Source organism: Octopus bimaculoides, chromosome Z, assembly GCF_046866305.1.
Source record: "Octopus bimaculoides isolate indiv1 chromosome Z, ASM4686630v1, whole genome shotgun sequence".
Taxonomy (NCBI): domain Eukaryota; kingdom Metazoa; phylum Mollusca; class Cephalopoda; order Octopoda; family Octopodidae; genus Octopus; species Octopus bimaculoides.
Window position 1 is genome coordinate 4,121,383 of NC_142944.1, and position 24,354 is coordinate 4,145,736.

General features: G+C 35.3%; 1 protein-coding gene and 1 long non-coding RNA gene across 7 annotated transcripts in view; one reads left to right on the forward strand and one right to left on the reverse strand.

The window, feature by feature from the left end:
• Positions 1-24,354, reverse strand: part of LOC106881415 (ras-related protein Rab-9A) — an 80,305-nt gene that overhangs the window by 1,762 nt on the left and 54,189 nt on the right. For 5 of the 6 annotated variants that reach the window (XM_014931799.3, XM_014931796.3, XM_014931798.3 and 2 more), the window contains exon 2: positions 8,748-9,466. In XM_014931799.3, the coding sequence (XP_014787285.1) occupies positions 8,849-9,466 (618 nt within the window). In that variant the 3' untranslated portion in view covers positions 8,748-8,848. Of the gene's footprint in view, positions 1-7,837; positions 7,948-8,747; positions 9,467-24,354 lie in introns of all 6 variants that reach the window. The other variant, XM_089365429.1, reaches the window with a different exon arrangement.
• LOC149132120 (uncharacterized) lies at positions 17,628-23,957 on the forward strand. The gene is made up of 2 exons (XR_016244809.1): positions 17,628-18,254; positions 23,372-23,957. It is a non-coding gene; the product is annotated as an uncharacterized LOC149132120 (long non-coding RNA).

Here is a 24,354-nt window from a genome sequence, read left to right on the forward strand (position 1 = left end):
AAGTGATCACAGCAGAGCCATGTGAAACGAAGCTCAAGGAACAATGTGCCACTCAGTCCAGGAATCATGATCTCACAATCACTGTGAATGCAATCCCCTGACCACTAGGACATGTATGGATGTCACTAAATAAGAAAATCCACTTACCATATACCTATGGTTATACAATCTCTCAATGAACAGACATTAGATGGGTGCATAGTCTTTGGAAAGTGCCCCAAAGAGAACCAAAATCACTTTTTCTGACAGAGGAGAGATTATTAAGACATTTATTTACATTATTCTAATGTATTTCATTATTTCTACAACATAAACTCTTTTCTGTATTTACATATATTTCAGGAAAGTGATCTCTGTCAATCTAACCTTTTACCAAATGAGCCCATAATTAAAGCATTTTTACTCAACTCAAATGATTAGAAATGTACTCAACAGGTAAATGATTAGGTGTATATGGAAACCTACAATCCCATGTCATGGAGAAACAGTTTCCATAATACAGCATAAGTTTTTTCTTTTGGTGTTCATACTTGATTAAGGTTTTAATTAGTATATTTTAGATGAATATTACATTGGTGTCTCATGCAGATGAATTAATGTAGGACTTCTGAAGATACTATCTATGAAGGTTTTTCTTAATATGTGATATTTTAGCCCAACTGTTGATTACCTAAATTATGACCTTCTGTTGCATATTTGATATTTCCTTTCAAATTTTGTGAAAATATACTGTAGTTATCTACTGTTCCAGATCATGAATGTAAGTACTTTTTAAAGCTTGTCGGGGTATAGAGATCATATCATAATATCATTGGTTTACCTTGGTGTTAAGGCACACCGACTTCAATCATAAGTACATGGGTGGACTGAGGCCTTAGGTTTTTGTTTGGTCTTGAAGAAAGCATTGTACTTATGGCTTTTGGGAGTCCTGATCAAACAGTAAGTCAACAACTACAGGAAGGAATTCTTGAGTATTGATGCTTTGGGAAGGCAGAATTGGCCATAGTGGTTTGTATGAAGGGTGTGAGATGATAAAAGAGGAATAGATAAATCAGTTGAGTAGACTGGGTGGGTGTGGTACAAAAGCATTTAACTCTCAAAGAGAATCAAAATGTCTATTGGTCAAAGATTCATGTTGGTGAGCAATTCTAGACTAATCAAGTGGATATTCTAATATTTGTGAAAAGTAAAATTATCAAAAAAATATTATACAACTATTGATTCAGAAGGATCCAGTGGCTCTCAACCATCTTCCACTTATGGTTCCTATTTTAATCAGATGGATCTTCATAGCCATTTGATGCTTAAAAAATTCTATATTTTATAATCAAAGAATTGTAATTATGAAAAAAAAAATTAATATATTTCATGCATTGTAGAAGTATAACCAATTTATTGCTCATAAATTTTAGCAGCAGAATCTGTTATGGAGCCTGGTTGAGAACCACTGTATGCAAATAAGAATGTTTGAAGCTTCTCTCAATTATTGTTTTCTATCTGACAAGTCTCTACTTGCCAAATAGAAAACACAAGCTGAAAGGAAATTCTGAAGGATTTGGTAAAGTTTGTTTTTGAGTGTTGAGAAGAAAGAGTAGAGATGATGAAGGATTTGAATGGATTTAGATAGGAAAATTGCACACTGTCAACTAATTCAAAGCCATGACTATTGCGGGATCAGTATGAAATATTGTCTAACTGAGGGGGGGGGGGGGGTTGCTCCTTTAATACTCACTGACTAGAATGTATTTTTGTGTAGTTGGAGAATTGTGCCAAATTAGTGTGCAGTAATTCTGTATAAGACATATCTAAGCTTTCTGAGAAGTTAGCAGCTGTTCAAAGTTAATATCTGAGTGTCACTACCAAATTATAGAATATTTTTGATGTCTCTATCAAAAAAAATTAACGAGATATGGCAGCATTTTAGGCTGTGTAGATAAAGTCAGAAGTAAAAGATAGAGGATTAGTTCTAGTAACTCAGAAGTGTGATTGGAATAAAAGTGGAGGGGGGGGGAATGCAATGAACTTTAAACCTTTAGCATTGAAATCAGCCATCTCAGGTACAGATATTCTGTTTTATGTTGAAATTAGCTAAGTACAGCCTCTCAATGCCATTCTAAAAATTAATTACATCACTGAAATCTTGAAGCTACGGGATAATGCGTGATTAATTTAAAACAGTGTGAATGAATAAGCAATACATTTGACAGATTAATCTAAATACTGAAGAGTTAAGACATTCTGCAACTCAGAAAAAGCTATGCCAGATTATGTTTAGATAGATCTTGTCAGAAATCTTCTGACTGAATAACAATGGAAATGAGGAAATTTTCATTCAAGATTAAATCAAAGGCTTTTTTTTTCTTCTTCTTAACAACAGCAAATTCTTTGCTTTAATCAAGGGTCTCAATGCAAGAGATCTAAGTAACATGATGTAGAAATTCCCTTAAGATCTGTCAAGTGATTACTATCATTTACTTTTAAAGTAAAATAATAGCAGTGGATTAGCATAAAGAAGAGCTGAGATTCCATGCTTTATGTGTTCATTTTGCTCAGGAGTCTAAATTATTAGGGATGTACAGTGTCTATCTAATTAGTTGTAACCCTCTATAAACTCGTGGTCTTTCACTCACATGAAATAGTGATATTGCCAAGGGTGGTAACTCTGGTATGCATGGCAGTTATGGCTACAGTATACTGCAACAGCCTTAAACTACTCTTTTCATCTTTAAACCACCATAATCTCTAAATCCATTACATTGGATCAGTTACTGCTGTTAGTCATCACCCAAATCTTCTCTCAACTCTAACTAAATTGAATATCAACAGTATTGGTCTCACTATTGTGGTGTTTGAATGAAGACAGTATAAGGCGCCCGAGTCGTATGATACAGACAGAGAGTCCAAGAAACACCAGAAAGCCAGGTAATCAACATTCCAGCCAAATGTGGTCAGAATGAAAGATAGTGATAGTTACAATTGCATCATCAATTTTAACTCGAGTCTATAAAAAAAAAGGAAGAGAGAGTGAAAGAGACCTTATTGCGTGTAGAAAGAATTTTTGTAAAATATTGATAAATGCACAAGAAAGCTGTGATATAGCAACACTGAAGTATATACATTTCAAATGCAATCTATTGCAAGTCTTTGACTAGAGCTTTTGGCTCAACCAGGAAGTGGGCTGCATGTTGGCAGTATACTGTACCAAATCAGAAAATATAAGAAAAAAAAATTGATAGGAAAATATGCAAGAGTCTAAATACAACATTAAAAGACAAGTTATATAGAGATTTACAATGTTAAGAGGATGTGAGAAAATGAATTGTTTTTAATAGCAAGACAATATCTCAAGATGAATTAGTTCTTGCAATGAAATGAACATACATAAAGGAAAAAAAATAGAATGAGGGTATGTTTTTTGAGGTTATTGAATGAGGATAGCTTATTTCTCTTACAAAGCTCAAAAGCTACATTAATTCAACTAAGTTCTGTGGACCTTAATAATGGTTTCAAATGCATTGAAACTAATCAAATGATTAAGAGGATATTATTTCCCAACAAGTAACCCACTTTTTAAGAATTGTAAGTATCCATGGAGCAGGTGTTAATTTTCAGTTAGTTTCTGTATTAATATATAGACAAATCTCCCTCCTAGATAAGACCCTTATCTATTGTAAGTAGTTTTTCATGCATGAGAAAGTGAACTCAGTATTTTGCAAACTAATAAATCAAACATCAGTTTAAATGCTTGTTATTTTTTACATTGATAAGTTATATATCTTCTAACGAAACATCTTTAGAGTTAGACAAGCCCCTACAAAGTTGCTAAAAATAGCAGCCAAATTCACTCAAGTCATACATTGCTGTTTTAAAAAAAAGGGACACATTGGACAAGGTAGTCTGTGATATACAAGAACATGGATGGCCAAGGAGGGAACACATTTGATCATGTCATATATATATATGACATGGATATTATTGAGAAAGGAAAACTGATAGAAATCCATGCATTTGGACAAAACTATCTCCAGGTATTTGCTAGATTTGCTCCAATATACTTTTTACTTGTGCCATCATATCTGTAGACATGTTGGAAACCTTTAACCAATGTTATTACTCAGAAAATGAAGAATGTAAAATTCGGAGAAATAATAATAAGACCAATTCCGTAATCAGGAAAAAAACCGTTACCTTCATAAAATAACAAAGAGCCAAACTAAGCAATGTCTTTTTTTATTTTTTCATCTCAATTACTTGCATCTCCAAGTGAAATCAAGTATAATTGTAATATTTTATGTAAATAAAAGTAATAACTGTTTCTGATTTAGACAAAAGGCCAACAATTTTTAAAAGGAGATAGGGAGAGGGGTGGTCAGTCAGTATCATCAACCCCAGTACGTAATATTTTGTCTTATCTACCCCAGATGGATTGAAAGACAAAGTTGAGATATGAACTTGAATTTAGCTCTGACTTCAGCCTTAGATGTAGGTTTGTGCTTTGAGAATAGCCACAAAAATATATGCAAATCTATGAATGCTCTTCAAGTAGAAAATTCTGTAACTTGTTGGGTTTGAAAGGCATTGTTTATGTGAGAATTTTCTGCAACATGTTTGTAACTCTTGCCTGTGTACTTTCTGCTTTAAAAGACTATCACTGACAGCCATTTATGAAATTTCTATAAAAGGGCATATTGACAAAGGTAATTATGAATATTTCATCTCCTAATAACTTATGCATAACCTAAGGGTTATCCTTTTAACAAATGTACCCCATCGACAGAACCTTTCAAAGCAGGTTGGCATGCTCATTCATGTAGATTTCTGTGGAACTAGAATTAAAGTTAAAAGACCAGCCATAGAGAAAAACGTTTTCGTGTACTACCTGATTGCTGCACAGACGTTATACTTGGTATTTCTTTATGTAGTAAACTTTTACCTGCTTAAAGTGTAATTTTTGGTGGTCTCCAATCACACATGGAGGTTTGATATTTGGTTGCCAATAATAATGATAATTATTATTTTTACTACAGGCACAAGGCCTGAAATTTTGAGGGGCAACATCAATTCTTTTAATAATAAAACAATCTGTCCAGTTTTTTTTCTAATTAGTTGCTAGATTTTAAACTTGTAATTACAAAATCCTATAAATTTGACAATGTAAATTTTCATTTAAATCTACCTGTATTCCAGGCTGCCAAAAATATGGCGCCATTTAAAAAAATTTTTTTTAGGCAAATGATTAGTGACAGATCTGAAATCTGTAGCTCATATTATTGATACATAACATAAAAAATAAAATACTGAATATTAGATTATGCCACTCTGCTAAATCTTACATTGTCCAGGATTCTTTAATGCTGCTACAGATATACTATTACATGGCATTTCTTTACAGAATAACCTTTTAGGGCTCTAGAAATCCCTCTATCTGTGATACAATATTGTTGCATTTTGATCAAGTACAAAATCTTCCATATTCAAGGCACAACATTAAATGCATCATATCTAGATGTTACATTCACCAACATGTTAAAATGATAGTATCATTGTCCAGAACTACCTCAGTTCATCAGATCTGTGTCCCTTTCACCACAAAGGCATTGGTTTTAAAGGTCTGCTACCTTCATTATCCTACAATAAATATCTTGATTGTTATCAATGAACATTCTCATTGTTCTATTCATGTTTCCTTGTCTCAAAATTCCTTCAATAAATGTCATCTCATGCTTGAGCATTACTTCTGTTTTGTCTTCACCTGAATATGTCCATTATTCCAACCAAAGAATTCATGTCTTCTGAATTTAAGCCTTTCTTGCACGATAGTGGTACCCAAACTAGTAGTTCAACCTTGGGAAATGGATGATGTGAAAACCATGACATAAATATCTACCTAACTTAGCATAGGAATCTGTTCTACCTGACAACTTGCATTTGGTGCACTCTTTGTATGTATTCAAACACTTAACTATATGAATGTTTCTTTCCTTTTCCTTGCAAAAACTGTTACAGTAAGAAGCATGCCAACCTAGCTTTCTTCACTTGGAAAGGTTTTTTTGCTCAGGAAATACATTTAAGCACAGACATTTAGTCCAAGAAGTCAAGCTATTGGAATCAAATACTTTAAATGTGCATATTCAATTTTTCTGTGGTTGAGAAGATACCATAGCAACCAGAGATTAAGCTATGTCAGGAGATATCCAAAATATAGCTGAGATCAGGTATAATGAATGAGATCCAAAAGCAAATGCAAGCAAGATGACAATATATAACTTTCAAGTATGAATTGTGACCACATTTCTAATAAAAAGTACTGCCTGTATAGTTCAGTTAATTTTTGCTGGGATTAAATCTTGTATCATACAAGCAGAAGCAGTCAGAGACAGGTGGATGTCAGAATGGTTAATATAAAAATAGAAAGGAAATAGTCTAACACACTAATCATACTGCTTTGAGGCAAAATAAAGAACCTACCTTAACAATAAACTTGTATAGTTTATTACAGGACAAGAACTAACTTGCATATAATAATGACAGCTCATAACAAAAACAAGTTAACCAAAAATACAAAGAGTTCAAACAAGGCTTAATGTCAGTATGCAAAAGTAGAATTGATCAAAATCAAATGATTAGCCTTGTTATGATTAGCTTGTTCAAAACAGTTTTAACCAGTGAAGTAGTATCAAGTTGTCAGAATCAGCCTGGAAAAAGACATATAGTAAGAGACAATAAAAATAGTGCTTGATAAGCAAAATGAAACTGTTATTGCAATTAAGTATTCACTTCCAATTGAAACAATAATAACAATAGAAAAAAAAAAAGATGGCTTTGAAATTTCCCTTATCACAAGTAACAACCAACATATTTATGGGATATTTTAAGGATATACAACTGATGAAAGCATCACTTAAACCACAACCTTGCTTATATATATGTTAGCAAACAATTAACTCCATTATAAACAGTAGACCACCCTAAATCCTTTTATACTCAACACACATTCAATAGTAATACCATACTCAGCAGATAATGCTTTGGATAAAATTTATCAACGAGATGGGTGGATTGAAGAATTACATATAAAATATACTAAACCATTTGTAAAAACATTTGAAGGTAACATAATGATTTTTACAGATCAAACCTGAAAAACATCAGTTCACAAGAGAATGAAAGAAACAGTACGAAATGGAATGACATGTATGAGGAATTCATTACAGGTAAATAACTACACTAGAAACTTAAAAAGAGAAAATAAGAAGAAAAAGGAAAAAATCAGAGGTAGTATGTATAGTGGAGAGGAAAAAAAATCTCAGTAACTCAGTTCAATGTAGTTGAACATTGGACTGAATATCACTGAAATTGATGGTTGTGTTGTGAAAATGTGGATAAAAGCATTAAAACCTATTAGCAATTTATTTTTATAAGTTTAATCCTAGTCCAAGTATAAAATAAATGAAGAAATACAACATCAGAGGAATATGCTAATTGGAGAATAGCATAGAGAGAAAGAAACCAATGAAACTATCGGGGAAGTCAATATTTATCACAGAAATGTGCAAGATGTTGATGCTTCAGAAAAATGTCCAAGTACTTAATTTATTTTGGAAGACATGCTACCTCAAAAGAATTTGATTTTCTCTCAAGAATAAAATTGAAAATTAATTAATTAAAGATAAAGGTAAAAAATGTTAACATTTGGATTCTAAATTCTGCATTAAACTTTCTGTTAAGGTTAAAATTTAAATTAAGTTTTTAATTCTTAAAACTGAAAATAGTAACTTGATTTAAGATAGCTTCTAATACATTGTGAAAATAAGGTATTATGAAACTGTAAACATACCAAAACAACATGCATGTAACTGCATCAATTTTAAAATACTTCTACTTTGGATGAGGAGTTAATATATTTTCAAATAAAAAATTCTTAGTTTTCTGAATTAAACCAGCTTTCTTTAAAACAAAATTCATTTAAAAAGAAAAAAAAAAAAAACTAAAATTTCTTTTAATATAAAAATATACACGAAACAAAGAAATTGTTTTTTCTTTTTAAATCTTGATATAACACCTAATGACATATTTATGTAGTATCACTTTCAAAATCTGTTCTTTTTAAAACAAAAAGAAGTATACAGATTTTTAACTAGGCTTGAAATCAAATTAGAAAGAAAATCATGAAAAACCAAAATTTATCGAAAATTAAATTTAAGTACTATGTATTTCATGAAAAGGATATAAAGATACATATATCTAAGGCATACATAACATCTATACAATTGAAAAGGGTTATTGTAATGAATCTTATTTTGAAGCAGCTTTAACAATATTTTTGCTTATATTTACAATTAAAAGATCTTTTATAGCAAATGATTATTGAGATTAACATTAAAACAATGTTGGGATCATTTCACAGTACTATGATGATGAGCAACATACTATGATGAATGTGTGACAAACTGAGATGGCTCTGCCTAAATATCAGCAATAAATAATGATTAAAATATGGCAATAGCAGAAAACAAAAAAACTTATTGCATTATATTTAATTGTATAATACTAAACTATAATCTCCTAAAGTATATATAACACCCAGAACATATTGAGATGTCAGTTACATAAAATGTTTAATCAAGTTAATTAAACTTGCCATTACAATAGGTTTTTCATAACATGTATATTAGAGCTAGTGCATAAAGAAAAATATCACTGATAGATACTGAGAATTATATAAACATATATACTTATATACATACAATAAAAATGATTTAAAATTTTATTTCTTGGTCACAGACAATGATAATAGAGTGAAAGGGTAAAGTGCCGTTAACAGCACAAAACCTTTATCAAAATATCCTCAGTTACAACAACCAGTGGACTGAGATTCTTTCTTCTTGTTCAAGTCAACTGTATTTCCATGGGAGGGCTTTACTTCAGCACATTTATCTTCAAGGTCTTTTAATCGCTTCACAGCAGCTGTGAATGCAACTTCAACATTAGTGGAATCTTTTGCACTGGTCTCAAAGTATGGAACGTGCCCATTTTTCTCACACCATTCACTGGCAGTATTATAAGAAACCAGTCTTTGTCCAACATCTATTTTGTTGCCAATAACTACAAAAGGAAATGTGCTTTCATCATCAATATCAGCATAATAGAGAAATTCTTTCTTCCACATTGAAACATTTTCAAAACTTTTTACATCATCAACAGCATACGTCAGCAGACAACAATCAGCACCACGATAAAATGGTGTCCGTAAGCTTTTAAATCTTTCTTGACCAGCAGTATCCCAAATTTGCATGGTGTAACTTTCAGAACCAATTGAGATCTCTTTATTTAGAAATTCTACGCCAATGGTATGGAATGACTGAGTATCAAATTTGTTGCTTACAAAACGGTTCATCAAGGAACTTTTACCAACACCTCCATCTCCAAGTAAAACTACTTTCAATAGTTTTGATTTAGATCCCATCTGAAAATGTAAAACAAAAATAATGCATTAACCTAGTGAAAGAGAGCAACTTGATTCACTCACCAAAATGTAGGAAGGAAAATAAAATTCAGATAATTATTAATTTTGACAATTTAACAGCATGAAAATACAAAACAGACAGTCCCTGTGCCCCACAAAAAGTTAAATTTTTGAATATAAACTGAAGCAAAACAAAGAAAACAAGATTACCTTACATGAAAGAGTTTTCTTGCAACTCAATAATAACTACAAAATAATTGCCAAGACTACCCACCCCAGTGATGTTGCTCACCCACAAAAATTTGCAGGTTTTCCTCATCCATAAAACACCTAACAAAGGCTCCTTTCTACCTCACCTCTTGTCCTCAATGCATACTTACTTGACTCAGTTCCTACATCTCTAAAGTCTCTCTAGACCTATCTTCCATCATCCATTCATCATGGTTGATCTGAATTTTAGTAACTCACAGAAATATGGGAGTTTTTTAGTGTTGAATGAATTAATATGTATTATCTATATCTGAAAGAGAGTTGGTTTAATCATTTCATTATCATTGAGGATTTGTCATTCACATTTACATGTTCCAAACAGATCAATCCACTACCACGAACTATACTAATATGGTAAGTCTTAGTCCAGTTCTGATCGTTTTATTTTGGCATGATTTTATTGGTTGATTGCCCTTCCTATCACCACCCAGGGTGCAGCATGGACTACATGCATTTTATCATATCACTAGCACTAGAAAGATTCCCACTACACTATGCCAGTTTCCAGAATTACTAGTCTCCTGGATGGGTCACCTATACTGCAGTTTGCTTGTGGGTTCCATAGTTCCTTCATGCAGGTATTCATTGAGTTACTGATCTTGTAGTTATAATCATCTTCCTCCTGCAGGGTTTCTGCTCTTCTAATTGGATCACTCTCACTATGGCTCATGTCTCATCAACAAATACTAACAGGGCTCACAAATTCCAAGTAAGAAGAGGAAAGGAACTTATTGTAGATTGGTTTTGTTTGGAGTGTACACTTTGTTAGAAGTGGTTGAAAGAAAGGTTTACAGTAAAATGGTGAATTTGTTTGACCAAGGAGCAACCCCTCATAATGCCTTTAAGGACTCATAGTAAGATGATAAGAAAAGGAGCAGAGCCAACAGTAGGCTGGTTGGTTGGTTTGGAGTGGAGGAGAGAGAGAGAGAGAGAGACTGGTGAATTAGTGTAACTGGAATAATGGTAACTGGTTGTATTTGTTTTTGGTAAAAGAAAGCAGGAGTCTGATTTAATTGACCAATCATGTTTACCAAAGCAGGGATCAATAATAAATGTATATAATGCTTCATCAGTCGAGATAAGAGTATGAAAGTGGAAGGACAAAAATTCTGTCAATGACTATTTATTTATAAAGAAGAATATTCTAGAAATTTAGAAGAATGCCTTAAAACGTTTAAGTGTATCAAAACTTCTGCCACTTAGAGAAGTGCATAATTTTAGTGATCAAATAAGGAAAAAAAAAGGGGGGGGGGCTTTTAATTTAGGCACAAACTGAGCAATTCTGAGGAGACAGGGCTTAGCCAATACTATCAACCCCCAGTGCTTGACTAGTATTTCATTTGATTGACTTTGAAGGAATGAAAGACAATCTCAACCTTGGTGTGATTTGAACACAGAAAAAGCTGGAACAAATACTGCAAAGGATTCCTTTCTGATGCTCTAACATTTCTGCCAACCCATAGCAATAACAGTAACAACAATAATTCTAATTTTGGCACAAGGCCAGCAATTTTAGATGAGGGGGTAAGTTGATTATATCAATCCTAGTGTGGAACTGGTACTTATTTCACTTGACTCTGAAAGGATGGTAGGTGAATTTGAACTCAGAACATAAAGAGCCACAAGAAATGCTGCCAAGTATTTTCTCCAACATGCTAACGATTCCACCAACTTGCTGCCTTAATATAACTAATAATAACGCTTCCTTTTTTTTTTAAGCATAGTGATTGAAAAAAAAATAATGACTGTAGAGGATGACACTGTATGGAATCACATAGGAAAAAAAAAGAGTTAAACAAGTGAAATAACAAAAACACAATAATAACCAAAAATTCAAACAGAAACTTCTTCAAAAAAAAGGAAAGTACAGTCACCGAGATCACTAAGGCAAGAACCCAGTTCCAGTTGTCTCTGATCATGCACATGATCAGAGGTGGGTCATTCATTGAGACAATGCTTGAAACTCTCATCAACCTTTCAACAAATTTTGGGGGAGGCAGTGTCTCCCTCTCAACTGTTACCTTCCTTTTTCAAATGAAGCTTGAAAAAGTTGATGAGGACCTTAGCCATTTCGATCTCCACAACACAAAACTCTTTAGCCAAAACCGCCACAGAGATGCTTGCTCTTCCTGATTAAAAAAAAAAAAGACAGTGAAACAATTTCCAGAATAGACTTGACTGAAAGCTGAATTCATCCTACATGCAACAGTAGATATTTGACATAATTCTACAATCCAGCAATGCTAGGGCAATGGACGAGAACATGTAGAATAGTTTTGTTGACCTACACACATCTTAAACAGGCCCAGTTAACAGCACTTCTGTAGAATTTATCTTAAATTGGAAATGCTCTCCCATAGTACTGCCAGGCCAGGGATTTCTGGAAATTAACTATGGACCCCCAGTTAAAAGTTTCATCAATACCTACACATTATCTAGATATTATCTGTAGCAAACAATGTAGTTTGTCCATTTGACAATTCTAATCAATACCCACTGGAAATATCTGAACAGGTTTGTGAGTCTTTTCTCCCCATTCTCCAATCAGCAAGTCCCACCTAGTCACATCATGCAACCATGATGTCATTTCAACTTCTAACTAGCACTATAAAGCAGGACATTTCAGGAAAGACTAGTCATCAAAAGATGGCTGGAAGGTATGGCCAGCACTACTATCATGTCCAGTACCACCTTAATCTCTGGGTTTAGGAAAAGTCCATATTGTGGGATCCATACTTTCTGAAGCAACACAGTAAAATCTACATTCCAATCCTGCTCAACTTAGAGACCTGTATATTTCATAGATATTGAAAATGAGCAAGAAGGCATGTACCTCAGAAATTTTGGTTTTGCTGATAGCCACCCTAGTGATTTGAGGTTTTTGAGCCTCTGCTTCCAAGACAACCCTAAACCACATGCATTCACACTGACTATTCTGAGTAAATTTTTGTAAATCATTTTGTTTACAGTCCCTTAGAAATCTCTCATTCCATCAGATTTTGTTTTTAGTTTGTTGTATGTTTCTTCAACTGTTTTTAGGATTTGTATGCATGTTGGCAAATCAATTGCTAAATTTATGCATCGATGCATATGGTACATTATTACTTTGTTGTTTGTGTCTAACACTATGTGGTTTAAGATGTTTCTTTATGGGTGTTGCTTTTGATGTTGGTTTGGGTATAGTTTATGTTTGTTGTAGTGTTTAGTGTTCACGTTTGTGATGATGTCATATTCCCCTTTTTTGAAATCTCATCTCTTTTCATGAAGGCAGATTTATTTCTGCATTTTTCATCTCTGTTCCCATCGTTGCATGACATGTAGTGATCTGAAGGAGGGATAGGTATGTCTTGAGCTGTTGTGTTGTTTATGTAAGCAACGTGGTTTGTTGTCGTTATTGTTGTCAGTGACAAGGGAGGAGGATTTCTGCTGTTGTTTCCCTCTATCTATCTATGGCCAGGTTCCAACCCAGGCCACAGCAACAAAGTCCACCGACCACCACACTCTTTGGTCCAAGATCACTGCCTGCAGGTCTTAGATACATTCCAGGTCAGTGCCTGCAATCAATTTGTTGATATCTGATGTTTCCCTCTTCTTACATCACCATGAAGTGGTTTCCACAAGACAAATTTGGATACTTTCGAAATAGTGCATGCAGTGACCAAACAGTTGTATCTGTCTGCCTGATCTTCTGTTACTGCTATTTTTGTATCTGAAGCTGATTTTATTGTTATAGCTATTACTGTTGTTGCTGTTCCTGCTGGCATGACTGCTCGCTGTTGTTGTTGTATTTATGGTGTCAGAAGCGATGTTGGTTGACTCCATGTTTCATTTTTCACTGAGAGCAGATGGGTTTCAAGTGGTTGTTGTCATCACCACATATGTATGACACTTGGTTCTTCTGCCCTCCACCGTATCAGTGAGATCTGCCCACCAGCAGTTAAATTAGATCCAAGATCTTTTACAGATGTTCTAGTTTCACCTGTAAGAGAACCACTAACCCTGGGATCATACACACACATTACAGCTCACCTACACTCAGCTCTGATAGTATATTGGATATCTTTGTCTTTATTATCCATCTTCCAACATAAGTAGAAAAGAGGACAAATTCTTGTTTTCCACTGGGGGCAACAAAATGCTTTACTTCATTGAAGAACTGCACTTTCACAAGTCTATATCCACCCATATTTCTCACAAGCACCATTCAACTAGGGTACAAGTGGCCATTTCACACATCGGTTTCTGAGCAACACACATTTGTAAACTATTGTTCATCTTGCAATTTTCTCCATTAGCTGTTGGGGTTACCTGTAACATTCCTCTTAACAGATTTTTTTACTAGTTGTTCAGCAATTTTTAAATTGGTTTGCCTGCAATAAAAACCTGGAGGATATTTGTTGCCACTTTTGTGGTACAATACCACTACTACTTTGTGCAGTTACAGTAGTAAGTAGTAGTAGTAGTAGTAGTAGTAGTATTAGTAGTTTCAATGTAAGAGTCAGCAGCAGTCATAATGGTGCTGATAGTGAAAAGGGTGCTTCGCTTGTTATCACATACTTTGTTATTTTTGTTCTTGTTGTTGCTGCTGCTGTCACTGCTAACACAGCAGTGGCAATGATGGTAGCACTGGTGATAGTAGTGTTTTTGATCTTTTTTTTCTTCTTTTTTTGCTATTGCCACTGCCATCGTCAGTGTTTTTTTGCAGTCAGTAAAGGTGGTATTGCTTTTTAGACATTTTACATTATACATGAAGGAAGAGGAGGAGGAGAAACATATTTGTTCATTTAATCAATGAAAAGGAAGAGACTCCGAGGTAGGTTTTCGCCTCTTTTTGAATTATCTACTTCTCCCTCTAGCTGAGGGAGAAGTTATTAAGCACATAACCATCTTTTAAATTTTTGAAATTTTTGTTAAAAAAAGGGGGGGAAAAAAGTTTAAATGTTCTACCCCACAGGAACAAAAGAGCTAACCAGCCCACTGGAATCTTGGTTAGATTAAAAGATAAATAACATATCAACAATGAAAACTTATCTAGATATATGAATAAACAAAGATACTTGAGTAGAGCACTTAAGTACATATTAATACAATCAAAAATAATAACCATAATAATGAACAAAAATAATAATAACAATGATTTTTTTCTGATTTTAGTACAAGGCCAGTAATTTTAAGGGGAGGGGGAAGCTCATTACTTCCTAGTGCTGAACTGGTACTAATTTTATCAGCTTTAAAAGGTTGAAAAGCAAAGCCAACCTCAACAGCATTTGAACTCAGAACATAAAGAACAAGAAGAAATGCCACTTAGCATTCTGTCTGATGCACTCACAACAACAACAACAACAACAATAAATAATAATAATAAATAAATAAATAATAATAATAATAATAATAATAATAATAATAAATAATAATAATAATACTGATTTGCTTAGCTCCATTTTTCTCTGAATTGGTGAAACCATAACAGTACTCTGTTCCTGTCACTGCTGACACTAGAAGGTTCAAAAGATGTTTGCTTGAAACAGGATACAAAGAACAGGGAGCATGTTAGCTATCTATCAATAAATATTTATATTTAAAGAGAAAAAGGATCTTTTAAGAACCAAGAATATATTTTAAGAAGTTTAGTTTCTATAGAATATCACAAAATGAAACATACACACACACAAGATAAGAAGGGACTAATAAACTGAGCTTGATCTTTGGCCAGCTCTCCTGTAAATACCAGTTAATAGAGTGTATACAAATAGAGAATAAATATGGATATGTATATACTACATGTGTGTATTTAAGTGGAGGCACAATGGCCCAGTGGTTAGGGCAGCAGACTCGCAGTCGTAGGATCACGGTTTCGGTTTCCAGACTGGGGGGCGTTGTGAGTGTTTATTGAGCGAAAACACCTAAAAGCTCCACGAGGCTCCGGCAGGGGATGGTGGCGAACCCTGCTGTACTCTTCCACCACAACTTTCTCTCATTCTTACTTCCTGTTTCTGTTGTACCTGTATTTCAAAAGGTCAGCCTTGTCACACTCTCTGTCATGCTGAATCTCCCCGAGAACTACGTTAAGGGTACACGTGTCTGTGGAGTGCTCAGCCACTTGCACGTTAATTTCACAAGCAGGCTGTTCCGTTGATTGGATCAACTGGAACACTCATCGTTGTAACCGATGGAGTACTGCAGTGGTACATTAAAAAGAGATACTCGTTACACTCTCGGCGTTAGGAATGGCATCCAGCTGCAGAAAACTATGCCAAATCAGGCTGGTGTCTAGTGCAGCCCCTCAACTTGCCAGCCTTTGTCAAACCGTCCAACCCATGCCAGCATGGACAAAAGACCTTAAATGATGATGATATATATATATATATATATATATAGATAGATAGATAAAGAGAGAGAGATAGATAGATATGTAAAAGGAAATGGAATTCACGAGATTCTTTGTTATTCACTACTATTGTTGTGATTTATCATACACTGATGCATCACAGGTGACATACTGCACAAACAGTTGTGGTGCATTGTAGATGCGGATGTGTTTCCTCAGGTGACTTATCAAAAGGTACTTTGTTCTTTAATCTCCATGTCTACATGAGGAACTGGATTACAATGTAGAATTCCAATAAGGTGGCTTACAGCGAATCAAATGATATAGTGTAAACTGATAATGACTCATAAAACAAACTGTACATCAGAATACAACAAAAACAGTCAGACATTCAAATTTACCTAAACTGACCTTTTTTCACATTTCCACAAAACAAATGATTTGTTGAAAATGTAAAGGTCAGCTTAGGTCAATTTGAATGTCTGATTATTTTTGTTGTATTCTGATGTACGGTTGTTTTACGGTTTTACTTAACAAAATTTCATTATCAGTATACAACAATATAATTTAATTCATTTATTTATTATATTTTAACTTTTTGATTTGTTATATGTCACCTTATTGCTTATATGAGATGAATTCTACATTCTACCTCATGAGACACATCTGTGCCTTCGATGCACAACAACTGTTTGTATAGCATCTTACTTGGGAGGCACCAGTATACGATGGGTCAAAACAGGAGTAGTTAATAATAAAGATTCTCATGAATTCCATTTGCTTTGTCTCATATATTTTGTAAACTCTATGGATACAAAGGAATTCCTGAAGTAAATCCAGTGGCATATACCTCCATACTGTTGTTGACACCAGGTAGCCAAATACTGTGGATGGGCTTTAAATAGCAAACTACAAGGTGTCTACCTGAATATAAAATTATTATATATATATATATATATATATATATATACACACACATGTGTATGTGTGTACATGTATGTATACATATATGTGCATGTGTATGTGTGTATGTGTGTAAGTATGGCAGCAATCTAATGACTGAAACAAAAGTTAATATACACACTCCTATCTATACATTCAGACTAGATATATAAACAGAACTGGGTCGCACAAGAAGATTCTTCCTGCAAAACAAATCAAAGAGATTATCTGATTTTGATTGGTAATTGCCATCTTAATGTCAACTCATTTTTTGAGTAGGCATTGTTTTGTTTGCCTAATGGAATTCTATAGACACTCCTGGAGAATATACCTGTATGCAAATAACTAGAACCAGTCAATCTTAGAGTATATTTTTGTTGGAACTTGATGCAGTTCTTGGTCACTTCAGATCATGAGAAACCGTCCAAGCCAGCCATGGATGTTATATGATGATGAGACTATAAGCTGCTTCCTCTTTGTAGGACAAAAATAAATAGACACACTTTATCAGTGAAAAAGATGATTTACAGATACTTTGAAACCCGCAGCATCTGTGATTATAAATTTCCACTTATGCCTGTAATTAACGGTGCATTTGACTACGAAAGAAAATGCTGAAGTGTCAAAAATCAAGTTGAGGTCTTTAGATAAAAAGTGATTAGTAGAGAGTTTTAGTTTTAGGATCCACCTCAAGGATGCATCAGCAGTGTTGACCCAGCTGGGATTGACCAAATCCCAACTTTCTTCCCAGTGCCTCTTTATCCACAGTTACCTAGTGGCCTTTTCTGCAGCTTCAGTGATGTATAGACTGCAAAATTGATGAGTAAGTAGAATTATAAAAATAGGCAAGATTTTTGTAAATTTCAACTGATATTTGATATTAGCTACTGACATACAAATTCTAGAGATGTATTCTCTTTGTTCTTTATGGGAAAAATTAAAATAAAAAAATAATACTACACACACACACCAACAGAAAGAAAGTCATATTTTATATATACATACACACAAACACACAGACAATAAAGGAAGCTGCTTATTAATTAATTGCATGAACTTTCATTAAAAGAAAGCAATTATTAAAGACTACACTGTCTAGAAAATTTTTATAAATTCAATTTTAATTTTATCTTATCTAGGAATGGCAAGGATAGAAATAAATGATGACTGCACCTGGCTCCTCCTAAACTCTTCAATGTTAATGGCCAATCAACAGATTCTCATTTTCTTGTGGATACCGGGGCAAAGGTAACAAAGTATTTCATTGCTGACTGATTCTTGGAGCTGATTTTTTGTATCATTTTACCCTTGTAGTTATGTTAAACACTACAGATTAGTTGATTTCAATGCTGACTATATGTTCAAGGTGTTAGCACAAGGGTTCTTTTCAGTCCTGTCTTCTTGGACCCTTCTTCTTCAAGAAGGTATGATGCTATTTGGTGCAAACACCTTAACATCTCTTACCCTGTTTTCAAAAACTTTTCAGTGAATCGCAATAACTGACCACATGATTACTGAAAGACCTCCAGTGGTTTCTCCTCCCTGGTGACTTGCTCTTGATCATGCTAAGATTCCCAAGCAGAACTGGGCATAATTTGTCCCCCTAGCAGCAATTGGTCCTCTCCTCTTCATATGATACCCCACAAAAATCTACAAGTAACTGGTGGTCTTATGGTGACTATTAGATTCTCGATGCACATATAAGAACTGACAAATACCTCATATACAGGAGTCTTTTTTTTCTTCCATGCTGCATGGCACTAAAATGCCTTCAAAAATCAATCTTGTCTATGCTTATAATCAAATATTGCTGAGACAATATTCCTAAAATGGCCATCACAACAGCTTTTGGTTTTTCTGAATTCCACAGGATGATTTTTGGTTCATGCAATGCTTTACCAACAGCATTTCATTGATAAAGTAGTTCACAGACTACCCTTCATCATAGCAATAATCTGCTCACTGCCAGTGCAAACAAAGTACTTTCTGATCATCTTCTTCAACATGGTGTCATTATGAACTACAGTAAGTGCCCTTTTGGAGGGTTTCTTCTTTAGATTTCCTGGGACATTGTATTGACAAAGTCAAATCTTCCTTAGATTATCCTCTTCCTACATCACTGAGGAAATAGACAGAAATTGGTCAAGCTGGGAAACTATCATCAATTTATTTCCCATAATACAGAACAGCTTCAACTCCTCACAGAAATCCCAGCCAATTGTACATGCAAGAACCAGTCCATTATTCTCCATTATACAGAGTTTGCTGTCTTTCTTAAACTCAAGGTCTTTAGTCAACATTGTTATGTTGGTTAATCCCAATCCTGATGCATTACTTTGTTAGTTGATGCATCCGATGCTGGTGTCAGTGGCATTCCTCAGCAATACAATAATGGTACATGGTAACTGCCTTTTTTTCTAAGCCGCTTTCATTGGCTGAAACAAAGTAGAGTACTCTTGGCTGGGAACAACTTGCAGTGTACTTCAGTGTTAAACATTTCTGGCTCACACAAAGAAAGTTTTGTTTTCTCTGTTTACACAGATCATGAACCCCCTTACATATACTATGAATTCCAAGCCTAACTGCCACTCACCTAGGGAAGTTCATTGCCTCAACTTCATACCTCATTTTACAACAGATATTCGTCACAGTAAGGCTATTGACCATTCTGCTTCTGATGCATTTTTTCCTTATCCACATAAATGCATTACAAACTCCTGCTTCCATCAACCTCTAGGAGTTGGTTGCTGATCAAGAATAAGATGATGAGCTCCTTAAACTTTGAAATCCTTCTTCTTTCTCTACCTTCTTCAGGTTATTGTTGGTATGTCATCTCACCACCAAACATCCCTATGAATGGGACATCGATGTATTACAGAAACACAGATGTTTGGTTTTCTTTGCACTCAACCCTGAAGTTGATATCGGCCCATTTTGTGTGGACTGTAATGAACAAAAACATCAGGGAATGGGCCAGGAATTGTGTCCATTGCCAGGTCATCACTATGTTAAATAACTTCTGGGCACTTTGTAGACACTGGATGCATGCTTTCAGCATATACATATTGCTATTTTAAGGCCCCTGCCACCTTCTCAAAACTTTATGCACCTTCTGATCTGCATGGACCAGTTTTCTCTTAGGCCTGAAGTCATCCTTCTGTCAGATATCATGGTGGAAACCATTGCTAAAGTGCTAGTTTGACACTGGATTCCACATTTTGGTATACCACTTACTTCACAAACAGACAGAAAATGCCAGTTTGAAGAATTCTTGCTTACAGAACTGACACTTCTTGATTATAAGTTGATGTACACAACTGCTTAACATTCTGCAGCTAATGACTTGGTTAACTGATTCCACCAACAACAGTTGTCTGTCATCAGAGCTCATGACAACAGCAACTAGCTGGAATACTTGCCATTTATCCTTCTTAGAATTCATTCCCTGATCAAAGAAGGAATTGGTTCTATATCAGCTGAACATTGATGCTACCTGGACAAACAATTATCCCTATCTCACTTCAAAATTCCCAAGATTCAATGAACCATATGTTCAATCTCTCATCTGTTGCTCCTTGTTTTCAGAATATCACGATGCATGTTCCATCTGATATTCAACAATAATACATATGTCTGTTTGGTATGATGCTATACAAGCCCATATACAAAATCTTTCAAAGTTCTAACCAGAAGACCAAAGTATTCCCTCCTAGATGTTACTCGAAATAAAGTTGAATTAATCATAAATTATGTTACAGATCTGAGATTTTGAGGATGTGATTGTTTATTTTTAGAATGATATTGTAGGGTAAGCATGAGAGGCCAGATCCGGCCAGTGTGAACATAAGGCAGGTAGAATATTTTGGTTGGATATGGCCAGTTTAAATGCTAAAGGGTTATAGGTAAGATCATAATTTTTCCCAAGGCATTGGAATTTTTGCCTGGACTGTCGGAACCTCTGGCCCCTGAGAGCTGAAGACAGCATTTATCAGCTTTCCTTGAGGATACTCGGGCACCAAGATTTTGGTGGATTAAATTTCATGTGATCATCTTTTCCAGTGAGTTCAGTGTCTACTGTCTTCTTTTGGTAGATGGCGTCATGACTGTCATGTTGTCCATAGGCCCCGCAAACTGGATTCCCTGTGTTTTTGTGAGTTTTGGAACCCCTTGACTATTTCCCTCTCACACCTAGTAGTAGTTTCATGGCTACCACAAATAGGACTGTGGAAATTGTGCATTCTGCCATAGTGCCCTTTTCCAAGCTCTGCCATTTAGTGATGAAATTTCCAATGATGAACCCCATCTTCAGTAAATTCATGTGTGACTTTATGAGTTTGACTACTTCTGTTGGTACTTGGAGAAGCTGGTGATGCATGTCTAGGTATGCTTTGGCAAAACCCAACCCTACAATGAAGAGTGGGTTATTCCTCTTTGCCTTCTTAATGATGTGGCTGATTGCTGATGTATATTCAAAGCATCTAGAGCAGGTTAGGACCTCTCCTTTCTGGACACTCATTGACCAAGAGATATGATGTTAACCTTTTGGCTATGATAGCCCAAAAGATTTTACCCTCACCTTCTAAGAGTGGTCTCTCAAGACTGGTCAAATCCTGCTGAATTTTCATCTTCTGGAACAAAACAGCCCTCACTGAGCATCCAGAGCTAGGGTTTCTTCTTCTTTCAGATGAAACATAACAACCTTGCTAGACTACTTAACAATAGTGGGCAGTTTTTGTAAAATTCTGTATGTGGAGCCAAATGGCCCTGGAGCAGAACTTGCACAAGCTTTTTCCACCACAGCCCTCATTTTGTGAATAGTGAAGTCTGTCATGTTGAAAGGATGTGAAGTTTGAGCATTGGCAACAAAAAGGGACAATCTCCTGACAGAATATTTCATCTGGGGTCACTATGCGTTGCTCCTACTCTGCTTTCCAACTCTTCCTTGGAGCATATTAACCTCATGCTTTCTTATTTCTTTATTGCCCACAAGGGGCTAAACATAGAGGGGACAAACAAGAACAGACAAAAGGATTAAGTCGATTATATCAACCCAGTGTGTAACTGGTACTTAATTTATCGACCCCGAAAGGATGAAAAGCAAAGTCAACCTCGGCGGAATTTGAACTCAGAACTTAACGGCAGACGAAATACTGCTAAGCATTTCGCCCGGCATGCTAACGATTCTGCCAGCTCACTGCCTATTAACCTCATGTTTTCTGGCCTGCCAAGGCAATCAGCTGTGAATTGAAAGAGGTTGTCAAAATAGGCCTTCATTTGCTTCTTTCTCTTTCTTATTTTTCCTGAAGAGACTCTGCCCCGCAAAGCTGGAGCTGGTTTCTTTGAAACTCCAAGCTAAGCTGGTTTAAAGTCCCTTTTCTTTCATCATTTGCATCTCTCCACCTTTTCTTCAGCTGCCTTAGCTCTTTCCTCAGTTCTGCCATCTTGCACTGCCTCCTACTGGGACAGTTCTGTTTGTTGGTTTTTGCCTTCTTTCATGCCAATGGTATCTTGGAATGCCTGGTATACCACTTGTACCATGATTCTCATCTTCCTGATAGCACCGCCCTTCAGAATGTTGGCCAGAATGATGTTCAAGTCCTTGTCCAACAGGTCCTATCTCAGATCTGTTGTTAGCAGCAAATTCAGATGTGGCTTTTCTCAAAGCCTTCAAGGCCTTGAGATTCATCCTTTCTTCTTGTACCTTTGAGCAAGTTGAGCAAAGAGACCCTGGAAACTGTGGTTTACCTCCTGACCCTGATTCTCCTCTGGTTGACTCACAGTTTTAATACTCCCAGATATAGCCCCCTGATAGTGTTAAATGCTTTGTGTTTTCTTTGCATTTCGATTTCCTTTGATGAACTTTCATGCCACATTTGCTCTACCACAGTAATTGCAGCTCCTGGTTTCACCCTCCTGTCTTACTGTGTCTAATCTCATATTCTGAAAATTCCATCCAAGTTGTTGTGCATGTGTTCCCACCTGTTTGAGAGATTGTTCTGCCGCTGCTGCCACTGCCACCACCACCACCAGGGGGCAATTGTTATGTGAAATATTTTGACTGATTCTATTTTGACAACTTGTCAGTAAAACATGAATGCTACATTAGCAAACAACTCCAGGTTATTGACATTCATCACCACAGAAAAATCCTTTATCAAAAAAAAAAAGACACACCTATATCCTCATTTAATGTCCATTGTCCATGCTGGCATGGATTGGACAGTTTGACCAGGCTAGCATGCTGAAAGGTTGCACCAGACCCCAGTCTAATTTGGCAATCTGGTTTTCTATGGCTGGATGCCCTTCCTAAAGTCAACCATATGATATTGTGAAATAAATTCTGTTTTTCTATTCTTTTTTTCTAGCTCTACCAGACCAACACTTCTCATATTTCAATCTAAAGTAACAATGAATATGATTAACTGATTTCAACTTGTGCTCATTTTGTCAACTATGGCTCTTCTTCCCCTTGTTACACACACACACACATTCTCAAGACAAATGAAGAAATATTCTTTTCTTCTCAAGGCACAAGGCCCAACACTTTGGAGAGGGCCAGTCAATTAGATCAACCCCAGTACGCAACTGGTACTTAATTTATCGACCCCAAAAGGATGACAGGCAAAGTCAACCTCAGCAAAATTTGAACTCAGAACATAAGACAGATGAAATACCGCTAAGCATTTCACCCAATGTGCTAACGTTTCTGCCAGCTCACCACCTCACAAATAAAGAATTATTGTCTGCAATAAGGCAATAAAGAACTTACATTTTAAAAACTCATGCAGAGAAGAGAAAAAGCATTAAGTTAACTTATAGGTATTTAGTTAGGAGATGTGATAACAGCAGGTTACAGTACAATCTCTACAGTAAACAAAATTTCATTTATTTTTCAGTATTTTAAGTAAACCATGATCTTTTTACATACTGGAAATTTCTTTATATGTATGTCATAATTCTCTAAATTTATGAAACAGCCTATGAGAGACTCTGTGACTCTCTCTCTTTTACTTGTCTCAGTCATTTGACTGCGGCCATGCTAGAGCACCGCCTTACTCCTACATCATTTGTTAGGAATAGCAGTTATATTTCCTTGAAATCACATTATACTATCCTAAAGAAAAACTTCTTTAAAAAAGCCAATAATGGTTAAAAAACAGAAGGACTTACTGAACCGTGTGTGTGGGTGTGTATCATCATCATCATTTAACAACTGTTGTCCATGCTGGGAGGCTGCACCAGACTCCAGACTGATTTGGCATGGTTTTCTATGGCTGGATGTCCTTCCTAATGCTAACCACTCCGAGAGTTTAATGGGTGCTTTTACAAGTCACTGGCACGGGTGCCA